The sequence below is a fragment of the Xiphophorus maculatus genome, chromosome 6, assembly GCF_002775205.1.
Source record: "Xiphophorus maculatus strain JP 163 A chromosome 6, X_maculatus-5.0-male, whole genome shotgun sequence".
NCBI lineage: Eukaryota > Metazoa > Chordata > Actinopteri > Cyprinodontiformes > Poeciliidae > Xiphophorus > Xiphophorus maculatus.
The window spans coordinates 27,791,341-27,805,925 of NC_036448.1; the positions used below are offsets into that span (position 1 = coordinate 27,791,341).

The 14,585-nt window shown below is 39.6% G+C and overlaps 2 protein-coding genes across 3 annotated transcripts in view; both read left to right on the forward strand.

Annotated features, from left to right (window-relative positions):
- Positions 1 to 6,468: 6,468 nt before the first annotated feature.
- On the forward strand, positions 6,469 to 8,216 carry LOC102220057 (tripartite motif-containing protein 16-like). Its single transcript, XM_023335329.1, has one exon. The coding sequence runs from the start codon at positions 6,475 to 6,477 to the stop codon at positions 8,140 to 8,142; it is 1,668 nt and encodes a 555-aa protein (XP_023191097.1). The 5' UTR covers positions 6,469 to 6,474; the 3' UTR covers positions 8,143 to 8,216.
- A 2,067-nt stretch (positions 8,217 to 10,283) lies between these two features.
- LOC102227904 (solute carrier organic anion transporter family member 5A1-like) overlaps positions 10,284 to 14,585 on the forward strand; it is a 30,603-nt gene continuing 26,301 nt past the window's right edge. The window contains exons 1-2 of one of the 2 annotated variants that reach the window (XM_023335305.1): positions 11,665 to 11,754; positions 12,688 to 12,809. In XM_023335305.1, the coding sequence (XP_023191073.1) occupies positions 12,734 to 12,809 (76 nt within the window). In that variant the 5' untranslated portion in view covers positions 11,665 to 11,754; positions 12,688 to 12,733. Of the gene's footprint in view, positions 11,755 to 12,687; positions 12,810 to 14,585 lie in introns of both variants that reach the window. The other variant, XM_023335304.1, reaches the window with a different exon arrangement.

Here is a 14,585-nt window from a genome sequence, read left to right on the forward strand (position 1 = left end):
TTCCTCTGGCTGAGACGGTCTAACCTGCGTTTGGTTTCTGCACCTCAACCGCCAGTTCCAGTCATTCACCAGTTTATGGACAACATGATAGAAAAGTTTTCTGTTTTTCTATAAAGATCGTTGCACACCGTCAAGTTTGGCATCTTGGAGCAGAGCTCTGCATGCATGTCTCGGTGAGGAGGAATGTTGCACGTAAATCGCATTTTTCTTTTTACTTGATAACTGTGTGTTGATCATACAGAGTCTGTGAAGTCTCATGTCATTTTTCTGAGCTGACAACTTTTCAACAAACCCTGAAGCCAATGTGATACTTTTGCCTCTTCTTCCACCTTCATTTTTATAAAACAGTCGCCTTCCTTCTGTTTTAGTTGAAACTGAATGAAACCTGTTGATTTGTTTGTTAACATGAATGAAATTTACCAAAGTAGCAGCTGGAATTATGTTCCTGCATACTTAAACTTTAACAACTAACAACAGCATCCAAAACCATATTTGACAGAGTGAAACATGAGTTTACAGATGCAGAAAACTGGATGGCGATGTTCAAAATATCGATGTTGACATTCATCATGCTGTAGAAAAACTAACATGCTTATAAATCAGACAAAAACTGAACTGAGTCCGACTGTAATACATTAACAACACGTGACTTTATTTACTGCAAAAACACAAAATCTCAAGTGTTTTTTCTAGTGAAAATATCTTAGTGCATTTGAAATAAGACACAACTAACTTTGAAGTAACTTTTCAGTAAGAGTTTGTTTTAAGTCAATAATTTCTTAATATTGATAAAATGTTCTGGGTTCACTGGTAGATTATTTCACTTACAACATGGGAAAATATGAAATAATCTGCTAATGAAACAAGAATCTTTTCATTAAGGAGATTTTGACCTAAAACAAACTCCTGTTATTCCGAAAAGTTACTTGTAAATTACTTTGTATTTTATTTTAAGTGTACTAAGATATTTTCACTAGAAACTAGACCAAAAATATTTGGTAGGATTTTGTGTTTTTGCAGTGTTGGAGCTTCAGAGGGAGAAACAAGTTTAGCTTAGTTAAAAAAAAGTTTCATTTAAGTAATTAAGTTTATTGTAAACAAAGATTAATAAAAATGTTTCAAACAGACAAAGATCAGCCTGCAGAATCTCATTCTAACAGAAACTGGAATAATAACAGATGTAACGTTCAGTTCGACTCAGTGTGAGTTTAGATTCTTGACCAACCTTTGGCTTTCCTCCTCCTCTTCCTCCTCCTCTTCCTCCCAGACCTTCTGCTCACGTCACCATCTGACCGCTGCATGCTCCTGCTGCAGGTCTCCTGCACCGGTGCCATCGCTTCTCCTTCTGATCGACACGCAGTAAGAAAAACCTCCAAACTGTTTGGCAGAGAGGACGACTTCTCTCCCCGCCGCTCTGCTGCTGCTGGAGGCTTTAGCAGGCAGTGACATCATGAGGAGGAGGAGGAGGAGGAGGAGGAAGTGGAGGTCACAACATTTTTGTTTTCAAATCTAAGAGCAGAAATCCATGTCTTCTTCTTCTTCTTTTGTTTAGTTCAGAGTTTCTGTCCTTTAAAGTTTTGTTCTGTTGCTTTGTGAGCTGCTTTCAGTTGCTTGAAACGTCCTTCAAGAACAAACAATAGTAAAACGTCTCTTCTCTGCTCTGTTTGTGTTTTTGATGCAGAATTTCAGCTGCTTCATCCAGATTTAAAGTCGCAGCCAGTCGCTGCTGATCATCAGCAAAACAAAAGCAGTTGTTCTTTCTGCAGCATGTAGAAAAACCCAACAAACATTTAGGACCATCTTCCTAGAAGAAAATGTATCAACAAATTCACCAATGTCTTTTCTACACTGTTGGGCACGGTGGTGGAGGGATGGTGACTCAGGGATGCTTTTGTGTTTCCATGTTAAGGAAATGTTGGGCACATATTTCTAAAGATATTATCTCAGACATGGCAGGATATTATTCTCTTCTTTTATGATTTACATCTTACCTTTAAAGTTTTCTTGAGTGAAAAAAATTAACCTGACAACAACAGATTTCATTTTCATACTGCAATACCTTCATTTTGAACAACTTTCCTAAACATTTTTTAACTTAACTTGCTTCCCGTATTAATAGAAATAATGCAAAACTCCACAGAAATATCCTCCATATGTGCAGCTAGAAAACTCTTTAAAATCCAGATCAACATTTTAATGAAGATTTAACAGAAGAGTCGAATTCCTAATTTTTATTTTATTTGTTTGACTGTATAACCATTTCTTGTATAATCATGTCACATTTCAGCTTGTATTTAATTAGTCACAGAGAAATAAAATCATATTTCAACTATTAGAAGTATCAGATAATATTGGACAAAAATGTAAAGTTTCTCCCACTGTGCAGCATTAAAGAAGCAAAACTTATTAAACTGTGAAAACATCACAAAATATTCAAACGTCTGATGAAGAAGATGAAAACTAACCTTCCTCATTTTCAGCAATGATTTCAATTAACAAATAGACCTATTCTCTCTTATTTAAAGTTAATTTTTATAGCTTCATTTATGGATAATCTTTTTGAGTTAGGTTCCAGACATGTAAGTTTAAGATGATGTAAGTTTGCAGCAGGTGAAATGTGGGACAGGAAAATATTTTCAACCCTTAAAACTTTTACATTTTTTAAAATTTGTTGGTAATAATTTTCTAAGTCGGTGTAAAGTTTTTGAAAATACATGTAGACTATCTAGTTTTTTCACCCTGATAAATGACACAATATGTGACACCAGACTATTTTCTCCTCTATTTGCATAATAATACGTGTTTTGCATAATCCTCTCTCCTTGTTCTCTGCTCCTTCGCCGCTTAATCCCCGTCAATCATCTTCAACAAGTTGATCATCTCTGATAGAGCAACTTGTATTTGCATTTTTATTTACTTGTGTTTTATTGATAAATTGATTTTTAACCTTTTAAAAAACTTATCTTCTTTTCATTTTTAAATATTTATCTAGTTATTTAACTGTTTGTTTTGTGTCACTAACTCATGAGGTTATGCAGAAAAGTCTTTACAGATGGTTCTATGCATATTTTGGATCAATTTGACAAAAGAAGTCACTACCAGGAATTTATTTTACTTTAATTTCTTTTATTTTTTATTTGGCTATTATTCATTTTTATTGTTTCTTTTTCCACATCATTTTTATTTTAATATTTTCTGTATGTTTTTTTCTTTGCGCCATGGCTGGACATTAAAGCGTAAATGAGGCCAGGGTCGTTCTGAGTTATTGTCCTGGTAACTCGGCTGTGAAACATGCAGGAAAATCTCGCAGCAGACTCTCCCGATGCGACGCCGGGGGAATCAGAGGAAGCTGGCGATAAAGTCAGATGTTCTCACATATGAAGCACCTGGACGTTTCCACGGTGTGCAACCATTTCATGTAATGTGGTAAAAAAAACAATATGCGCTGTATCTCCTCCTGCCGCTTCCTGACATTCAAACTCAGATAAAGTAGATAAGATCACGCAGACACAACACAGAGGTTATTACTGCATCTGATGGGAAACACAGATTTCACAGATTGTTCAGCCTGTGGCTAAAACCCCGCAGGGCACAGGGAATGAGGTGTTGTATGAAATGAGCTCAGCGTCCCATCAAATCGCTCTTCGATGTTCTCCTCAGGCCAGACATTACGGAGCGCCGCTGTAAGAACCTTCTGCAGCCTTCAGGCAAACTTCCTGCCGCTTTGTCAAGCAGGTTTGGCTGCAACTGGCTGCATGAGAGCATGAACTGATCCCAAGTTTCTCACTGTTTGCTTTGAGTTTCCGTCCAGATTTTGGTTTTTCAAATACATTTTGAAGAGTTTGAAGTGATTCCATCATCATTTAAAATGTTTTATGCCATAGGGAAATGGGGAAGGATGTGTGTGTTCATTTATTCTCTTGGTTTCATTCAGATTTAAGACATCACTTACCATAACTATGCAGACGATACACAGCTTTACCTTATAAAGCCAAACATGGAGAAGCAGCATCCAGCATTTGGAATAAACTTTAAAAAAACTGCAAAACTGATGAAACGCTGAGTTCCTTTAAATCAAGGTTAAAATCCCTCAACTTAAAAGTTTTTAGACGTAAAAGCAATTAAAAACCCTTAGACTTAAATAACTTTAAAGTGTTTTTCATACTTAAAACCCCTTAAATCAGAACCTGATTTTGATTTATGGATAATTTGTTTAGATTTAAATCAAGAATTTTTGTTTAGTGTTGTCTTTAAATGATAACAAGAACATTTATTAATATTTCTGATGTATATTTTGATGACATTTGACAAAATGTCATGTTTGTTGCTTGTTTCATAATTGGTTATCATGTTTTTATCTTGTAAAGCTCTTTGATCTTTCTTATTCTAGTCAAGATTACAAATTAACTTATCAGCTCCAAATCTGTCTCTGTATTTTCCCCAGTTTTTGGTTTTATTGGTTTTAATGTGTTAAAAAAAACAATCAAATAAGTTTTCTGGTCTCACTGAACATCAACTCTGTATTTTAGGCTTTGCCTTAATTTCCTTTTGGTTTGTTTCTAACTGTCTGTCATGCATTTAATGTTAACCTTTTGAGACGTTTTGGGCTCATTAGGTTGGATATTAAAGAAATTCCAGTATTTTCTGTTTAAACACTTAAACATTTCCACCAGTCTCTGCATGCCAGTTGCATTGTGTCTTTTTGTGTTTGAGGCTGGAGCCCTAAAGTCAGCCACCCTTCACTGAACAGGCGTTGAGTTTAATTACGCCGTGAGAAAGTGACACCGTGATTAAGTTGATTAGATTTCATGAGTTTCTGAAAGGCGAACCGAATGGCTGATTAAGTATTTACTGTTGGTTTCCTCCCTGACAGACCGGCAGATCAAATCTCACCTCCCAGCGGGGCTCACTGTGTGGAGCAATCCACCATCGGGTCACTGTGACCCAGGCGTCCGGCTGTCACTTTTAATCATGTTTACTTCAGATGAGCCAACATAAAAATCCAGGGATTTATGCATAAACCAAACAGAAGAGCGTAAAGAAATATGATCAGCCTGGAAATATTAATGCACAAGTTGGAACAATGACTCAATGTTAGGGGGATTACAGGTTATTGATGATCTACTGGAAATGGCGACATCTAGTGGTGACATTGTGTCATGCTGAGATTTTGTTGGTGTTTATTTAGCAAAAATGTGAAAGTTTTGAACGTAAAAGTTTTTAGCCGTCTACGAGTTTCTGTAGGTCAATCAGTCATATTCAGTGAAAATTCACAAAGTGATTTTATTTCTTTCCCAGATGAATCCTGACCTCCTGTGCTTCTCTTACCTAAAACACATTAGACTTAGACTGACTTAGACTTAGACTGACTTAGACTTAGACTGACTTAGACGTAGACTGACTGAGGTCTGTCGGTGAGGAAGTCTAGCAGCCATTAGCTGCCAAAACTTTCAGCTACGTAAATCAATCTGGTATTCCCCCAGTTCGTTACATGCAGGAAATAAATAAAAATAAGCAGCAAAAAGCATCAATGTAACTCTGGAAATTTCACCTCGTAGTGCAATTTCATGTAGCAAAACCAAAAGTGAAATAGCCAAATATCAAAGTGAGGGAGACACATATACCTAAAACACAGATATGGATCCTCAAGAGAGACTCACTGCATACATTGAGCAAAACTTGCTGTTTAAATCAAGACTCTTTCTGTGTGAAATAAATAAAGTTTGTCCTTAAATCAATGTGTAAATGTGTCTCTGAGTCCCAATGGAGCATCGTTGGGTGACATCAAGATCAGATGTGTTCCCTTGATGTCACATCTTTTAAAAACACCACCGTTCAGTTTTAAATTCTCAAAAATTGTGAACTGAATGAATGGATGTGTTCATTTGCACAACACTGCAGATCTACAAGCAGCTACATTAAAAAGGTCTCGAGGAAAATAAACCAGCAGCTAAATTTATGTTGCAACACTGGACAAATCTAATTTCACAGGTCTGCAGAAGGTCAAGACAAAAATTGAAGTTTATCAGGAGTGTCTTATGTAATTCTGGAGAAGATAAAATATTTTATTTCCCTTTCAGTTATAGAGACCATATTCTCCTTACATGTAATCATAGTAAAGTCTGACAAGAATGCATTGGGAAACTTCGACATGAGCTAAACATATTGTTTTAAAAATCCTCAAAATAAGGAACCAAGAATTTATGACTCAGTAAATATTTAAACTATTGTAAGTGAGGAGACAAAGGTCAGATTTAAAGCCCTGCTGTTGATTCTACAGGCTGTAAAAAGTTGATATTCCATCTTCCTCCTCTTAAACACACCTTGAAGCTGGGAGGAAAAAACATCTGCTGAAGGTGAAAGCTGATTGGCTGCAGCCTCTCTGCCTTGACACATCATTCATAGATCAGATCTCAACCCAGTTTTTGTTTTCAGGAAGTGAAACTCACACAGTCGCTGTGACTGAGAGCAGAAATGGACCAGAATCAGCCGGACCAAGAAACTCTCTCCTGTTCGATCTGCCTGGATCTACTGAAGGATCCGGTGACGATTCCCTGCGGACACAGCTACTGTATGAACTGTATTAACAGCTTCTGGGATGAAGGTGAGCAGAAGAAGAACTATCACTGTCCTCAATGCAGAGAGACATTCACACCGAGGCCTGTTTTAAAGAAGAGCACCATGCTAGCAGCTTTAGTGGAGCAGCTGAAGTCGACTGGACTCCAAGCTGCTCCTGCTGATCACTGCTATGCTGGACCTGAAGACGTGGCCTGTGATTTCTGTACTGGAAGTAAACTGAAAGCCATCAAGTCCTGTTTATTCTGTCTGGCCTCTTACTGTGAGAAACACCTTCAGCCTCATTATGATGTGGCTCCTTTAAAGAAACACAAGCTGGTGGCGCCGTCCAAGAACCTCCAGGAGAACATCTGCTCTAAGCATGATGAGGTGATGAAGATGTTCTGCCGCACTGATCAGAAGTGTATCTGTTATCTCTGCTCAGTGGATGAACATAAAGGCCACATCACAGTGTCAGTTGCAGCAGAAAGGACTGAGAGGCAGAGAGAGCTGGAGGTGAGACGAGGAAACATCCAGCAGAGAATCCAGGACAGAGAGAAAGATGTGAAGCTGCTTCAACAGGAGGTGGAGGCCATCAATCACTCTGCTGATAAAACAGTGGAGGACAGTGAGAAGATCTTCACTGAGCTGATCCGTCTCCTCCAGAAAAGAAGCTCTGATGTGAAGCAGCAGATCAGATCCCAGCAGGAAACTGAAGTGAGTCGAGTCAAAGATGTTCAGGAGAAGCTGGAGCAGGAGATCACTGAGCTGAAGAGGAAAGACGCTGAGCTGGAGCAGCTCTCACACACAGAGGATCACAACCAGTTTCTCCTCAACTACCCCTCACTGCCAGCACTCAGTGAGTCTACACACTCATCCAGCATCAACATCCGTCCTCTGAGACACTTTGAGGACGTGGCAGCAGCTGTGTCAGAGCTCAGAGAGAAACTACAGGACGTCCTGAGAGACTCATGGACAAACATCTCACTGATGGTCACTGAGGTGGATGTTTCACTGTCAGAACCAGAATCAGGACCAGAACCAACAACAAGGGCTGGATTCTTAAAATATTCATGTGAAATCACAATGGATCCAAACACAGTTCACACAAAGCTGGTTCTGTCAGAGGGGAACAGGAAGGTGACTTGGGTGGATCAACATCAGTCTTATTCTAGTCACCCAGACAGATTCACTGATTACTGGCAGGTTCTGAGTAAAGAGAGTTTAACTGGATGTAGTTACTGGGAGGTGGAGTGGAGAGGGAACATACGCGTATCAGTCGCATACAAGAACATCAGCAGAGCAGAAAGTGGGAATGAATGTATATTTGGACGCAATGACAAATCTTGGGCTTTAAATTGTAACAGTTCCATATTTGGTCACAGCGACATCTGGACCTCCATCTCAGGTCCAGTGTCCTCCAGAGTCGGAGTGTACCTGGATCACAGAGCAGGTATTCTGTCCTTCTACAGCGTCTCTGGATCCATGACTCTGATCCACAGAGTCCAGACCAGATTCACTGAGCCGCTACATGCTGGAGTTTTGGTTGGTAAAGAAAGTTCTGCAAAGTTCTGTAAACCCAAATAGATGGAATCCAGTTCAGTGAGTTCGATTCAGATTTTTAATTCTACAACAGATTGTTTTTTTACCTTTGTTGTTCTCTCTCTCTCTCTCTCTCTCTATATATATATATATATATACTGCTCAAAAAATAAAGGGAACACACTTTAAGTGTTAAACACCTGTTTAAGTGTTCCCTTTATTTTTTGAGCAGTGTATATATATATATATACATATATTATATATATATATATATATATATATATATATATATATATATATAGCAGTTTAGCTTTCTTCATTAAGACAACTTGAGTTGTTTTAATGACATGCAGAAAGGTTTCTCTTCATTATTACAATAAATTGTGAGTTGCTTTTGTCTGAAGTGCAAACACATTTCCTTTTCATTTTATTTTATAAAGCCGTCTGTCAGTGCAGTGAGAAATAACATGTTGCACAAAACCTCTGCTCTCTGGACCACAGAGCAGGTATTCTGTCCTACAGCGTCTCTGATTCTCCTACAGTCCAGACCAGATTCACTCAGCCGCTGCAGGCTGGGATCACACTTCATAGATCCACAGGAAGCGCTGCTTTGATCATTAAGCATAATTAGGAAGCTGATGGCCAATAAAAAATGATTTAATTAGGTTTTCTTATGAATTTAGAAAGAGTGGAATATATATAGATTTTATTATTCTGGGATTTGTTGAAAGATTTGCTGTCAGTTCACACTATTGGCCACTAGAGGTCACTGTCTTGTCTTTGCTTATTGTAAAATGTGTTTATAATCTTTTTGTAACATTAATGCTCATTTCCTCTTAGTAGAAACAAAATGTTCTTTTCCACATATTGATAAAACACATTTTTTATTTTTACATTTTGGTCACTTTTACTTAGTTTTACAGGAAATTGTATTTTTGAAATTCTTTTTGCAACCTTTGAAATGCAAAAAAAATTATGTTTAAAACTCCAAATTATTTTTTTGTTCTTGTGATGATTTTACCAATAAATGAATTCAGTTTTTATTAATGTACTTTTTGTTTGCAGTGGGATCAGTTTGGATTTGCGTTTCTTCAGTTACAAATGAAAATTTTAATCTGTATTGCAGAAAACAAACATGCACCATATAGAGTGTGAAAGGTGTTTTACTTTACTAATCTAAAACATGTTGAAGTTAGTTTTTCGTTATAATTAATCACATTATTTACATACTTTTCTTCTTTTTATTAATAGTCACATTAATGCTTAATAATGCTTTTTTAAGAATTGGCAAAGTTTTAGTACTTTTTTGTGATTTAAATATTTTGTAATTATACATAATAATGATTTTTATTAAGGTATGGTTTGAGTGGAAAATATAAACTTCAGGATTACTAGTCAACCTGCTTTTATTTTGAAGAAAAATATTCGGTGTTTTTTTTCTCTGTCATACAGAAACTTGATAACCTTCAAGAGAAATATTTAAAAGGAGATATTTTTTATTCTAACGATTCTTTTTAATGATTTCACCAACAGACATTTTGTTTGATTATTATTTAAATGTTAAATAAACGTCTAAATTACGTCCCGTCGTTTTAGAGGAAGGACTCAATGTTTTGACGCTGAAGGCTCGCTGTGGATTAACTTTCAAAATAAAATGCCTGATTAAGTCGTTCTTGTTACATTATTCTTTATTTACTTAAATATAAATAAATGTATTTATTTATTTTAATAGGTATAAAATATTTTTCCCATAATAGATTAGTGCTTTATTTATATAATTTGCTAATTTATTATTTATAAATAAATGCATTTCTATATCTATTTTAAAGCTATCCAATTGTACTTTCAGCTTCACTTATTTACTTTTTTATTAAAAGGTACACAGTAATTTCTCCCATTATACATTCTGCTTTATTTACATATAAATAAAAATATTATAAATTATTTTCTTAAAAAAGTATAAATGATTGTAGGAAGTAGCATAGAAAGAGGAAAGTAAAAACCAATAAAGATGAAAAAGAGGAAAAGAGGATGAAGAGAAAGAATATTGTGTATTTTATTGTGCGTGTATTATGACGTAATCGTCCTTCTGGGGTTAAATAGATTTTGTTTTAATTTAACTGAAGACAGATGAAAGAAGAAAGAGGAGAATAAAATGAAACTGAGGATCCTGTCCAAAGCTTTCTGCTTTTATTTCGAAGGGCTGATACTGTACTTCCGGGTGTCGGAGCTTTAACTTGCCTCACTTGTTTTTGAAAACCGAGCAGCTGAGCGGAGCACTGCGGATCGCTGCAGACCTGCTCCGTCCTCTCCGGTTCCCCCACACCGACCCTCTCCTCCTCCTCCAGCCGCCGACAGCGCCTCATCCCTCCGTCTGCGGAGGAGCGCAGGAAGACCGATGCGCCGCGAGTGACCGCCTCTGCGGGGTTGCCCTTGACTCGGGGAGGACTTGGACGGGGCTGATGGAGGTGACATTGTGACGGAGCTGGAGCGCCGGGGATGCTGGCCGGGTCCTGGTCGGAGCAGCAGCAGCAGAGTCCCCGCTGAGGCTCAGGGGAGGTTGGGGTGGAAGTGGGGAGGCCTGAGTGGTCTCCACCTCCGGATCAGATCCAGCCAGACACAAGGCAAGTGTGCATGAGCAGATAAACAAAAGCCACCCCAGGCTGGTGCGTCTGCACTGCAGATAAGCTGCAAGCTTCCTCTTCTAAACATGACGGGCAGCTGTGGTCTCGGACTGTGAGTTTTGGGTTGTAGAAGCGATGGCCGAACACGAGGAAGCGGAGTCTCTCAGGAAGGAGGACGAGGAACCGGCCGCCAACCTCAAATCCAAAAGTCTGCCCGTCTTAAACGAAGCAGCTCCCCAGGAGAAAACCTTACTGGACAGCTCGACCCGCTTGTCCATAGCAGCCGAAGAGAGCTCCGAGTTCATCCAGCTGCCGGCCCGGACCGAGTCTTTCCAGGCCGAGTCCCCAACCAGAAGCACCTACCTGCCAAAGCCCGGGAAGTCGGCTCTGAACAGGCCGAGCTCCTACCTGGACAACCCGGAGGTCCGGAGGAGTAAGTCCAGACTGGCTCAGATCCGCCTGCCGAGCAGGAAGTACCTGCGGCTCATCCTGCAGGACTCGCGCTGCTTCCTGTTCTGCATGTGCTACCTGACCTTCATCCAGTCGCTCATGGTGTCCGGATACCTCAGCAGCGTCATCACCACCATCGAGAAGCGCTACAGTCTCCGCAGCTCGGAGTCGGGCCTCCTGGTCAGCTGCTTCGACATTGGGAGCCTCGTGGTTGTGGTCTTCATCAGCTACTTTGGCGGTCGGGGTCAAAGGCCACGCTGGTTGGCGGTTGGCGGGATCTTCATCGCTGTGGGCGCCGCTCTCTTCTCCTTACCTCACTTCATCTCCCCGGCCTACCAGATCCAGGAGCTGAACTCTTCCTCGGCCAACGAGGGGCTGTGCATGAACAGCAACGCCAGCGGCAGGGACCGGGTTGACATCACTTCCTGTCCTAGGGACCAGGACGGAAACGAGCACCGCCTGTATGTGGCGCTGTTCGTCATCGCGCAGATCCTGGTGGGGATGGGGTCCACGCCCATCTACACGCTGGGTCCCACGTACCTGGACGACAACGTGAAGAAGGAGAACGCGTCGCTCTACCTGGGTAAGGTTGCTTATCGCCTGGCCGTTGCCTTCCTTCGCAACTCCGCTCAAAACAAAATTCCTACTTCCAGAACAGTCTGGCTTTTCTCCCCTTGACTCGAATTGTCTCTGGTCGGGTTTTTCACCGGGCCAATCAGCATCAAAAGGAGAAGCTCGGAATAATGACGTTAATTTTCTGTTGTTTTAAAATTGTAGCTTTAGCAATGGCAGCGGAGGACGTAACGGAGCTTCCAAATATTGAATTAACATTTAACACCTGCATCCTTCGGATCGGCCCTTCTCTAGCAGAGTAGAATGGTTGCTTACTGCAGAGTCAACTTCCGGTGACCTTCATTGCTACGAAATGGCGCATTTACATATGCCACGGGATTTAAAACTGCACCACCGCCCGGGTTTCTCAACAGCTTAGAGTCCAGACCCTCTGCACCAAGAGGCGCTGATCTTAACTTTTGCTCAGATGCGTTTTACTTGTTTTATTTAGAAGCCCAACTGCTCCAATATGTGGAGTTTCATTGGAGGTTTTACACCAGCTATCCCTCCCCAATATGGAGGCACAATGCCGTTCAGTCTCAGCTTACTTACTTTAACATGATTCCCAGCCGACATTGACTTGTATCCCACAGTATTTAAAAGTAGTTCAACCTCACTGTCTGTTCACACAAATTAATCTCCCGGCGCCATGTTTAATTCCTAACAGGAAGTCGTGGTTCTTTTGAAGCATTGTGATTGGCTGACAGGTTTTAGCTTGGTGCTACACTGCCCCCTGTAGGTTTGGCATGTTTAAAACAACGCTCAGTAGCGTCATTCAGCAGGTTGGTGTGGATGAACACTTTTCTTAAACCGATCAGGTGCGGACGAGATTATTTAATATTATTATTTTATTTTAAGCCCAAGTCAATTTGCTTTCTCCCATTGACTTTTCTGCCTCTGGTAGATTTTATCCCGGGCCAATCAGCGAACAGAAGGAGAAGTTTTGAACGATGACGTTGATTTTCTGCATCCTATCTGCAGGGATTTACTCCTATTTTCTGCAGCAGGGTCCAGCTCTGATTTCAGGTGGGTTTAGAAAGCTCTTTGTTTCTTCTAAAATTTGCTCCACAAAGTTCTGCAGCTACTGTAAGCACATTCACATTCTACCCCAGAAATTCTCGCCCCAGTAGCCTCAAACAAACTCTGCGGTAATTAAAGCAGCTAATGGGAGCAGGGTTCATGAAGGAGGCCGAGGGAGGTGGAGCGAACAGGGAGGTCTGCTGTGCTTCTCCTGTAGTGAGGGGCAAACATCTGAAATCCCATCAGAGGGTTGGACTCAGCTGGAACTACATGTTCTTTTGGAAATGACCAGAATAGTAACAAGGCTGAGTAAAGTCCGCAGGAATGGTCGAATTTATTTAATCCTGACCTGAAGTGGATATAATGCGTAAATGTATGTGAATGAGGAAATGCAAATGTTTGTTCTTAAGAGATTATCAAACAGCAGAATCTAACTTTCTGTGACTTCAGAAGCATTTCTAGTCGTCTACAATCCTCTTCGATTCTCAAATAGAGGGAAAGTAGAAACAGTAAATCACGTTATGAACTGTGAACAGACTATTGCAGTTTTAAACCTGACCTGCTGATTCTAACTTCAGACTTGTTTCATCTGAAATTGTGCTAAATAAAGAAAGTTGCTATATCTACAGCAGGGTGACTAATGTTAGCCGCAAATGTGCAAACATGACCTGATATAATAAATAAATAAACCTTTGCTTATTTATTTTTTCCTTAACATCCCAGTTGTTTTGTGTGTTTTTGTTATAGTTTAATATTTACTAACTTATTATTATTTTATTAATTATTCGGCTTGCTTTCATTTTTAAATTTGGTTCTTTCTTTTGTGCACATCGACAATAAAATGAATTCTGATTCTGATCTTTCAGTCAAACTTCTCTCTGAGCCGATCAATAGAGGACGGCGTTGAGTTTTAAACCTTCGCTGAGGTAAATAAGATCGGCTTTACAAACAAATATCGACCGATCTCCAAAAATCAAGAAGATTTTATTTATCGAGAACAGACAGGAAGTGCAGCTTCTACAACATTTTCTAATCACTTAAACAATGCTAGTTTTTTCAGATGAATCTTTCTTATAATTTTACCTTCAGAAACCCCGACGTTTTTAAAAGCATTGTTGTAAACAGAAGCAGCGCTTTGAAAACTTGGTGGTTCTGTTCATATCGGCCTGTCAGGGTCGGGAACTGGACCTGAGCTTTTACTGATTCTGTAAAAAGATGCAGTCTGGAAATGGAACGTGTTTGTACTTTCAGACCTTTTTCTCTGTTTCTGTCTGAATATTGAAGAAAAATGAACTAAAAGTAAAAAAACTTTGGTGTATTAATGATGCTTTCGTGTTTTTTATCAGCGGTGCATTTAGTTTAGTATGTAAAAAAATGAAAAAGCTTTTCAGAGCAGCATGTCGGGTGTTTCGAGCTCAGGCTGCTGATAATAACTGTCCAGATTTACACCGTAGAGATTATTTGTTTTTAATTTTTACAATTATTCAACATTAATCTGAATGTAGGCTGTAAAGAGGAGCTGATTGTTTTAATATGGCAGCAGCAGAACGGGCTTAGCAGGGAGGTGCTGCGCTGTAATCCTGTTGTATTTCAAGCTAAATGTGTCACAGAACAGGCATTTCATTAAGACCCCAGAAACTGTGTCAGCCCAGAACAGCAGAAAAAAAAATCCTGTGCATCCGCTTTAAACGTCAGGGAACGCAGCACGGAAAGTAAGGACTGAACGCATCGCAAGTTTTCATAGTTAACTTATTTCTAAAGGTGATATTGACGTGAAATTTT

What these genes read in the sequence shown, in the direction of transcription:
- LOC102220057 (XM_023335329.1), top strand. Translation starts at nt 6,475, where the DNA reads ATGGACCAGAATCAGCCGGACCAAGAAACTCTCTCCTGTTCGATCTGC.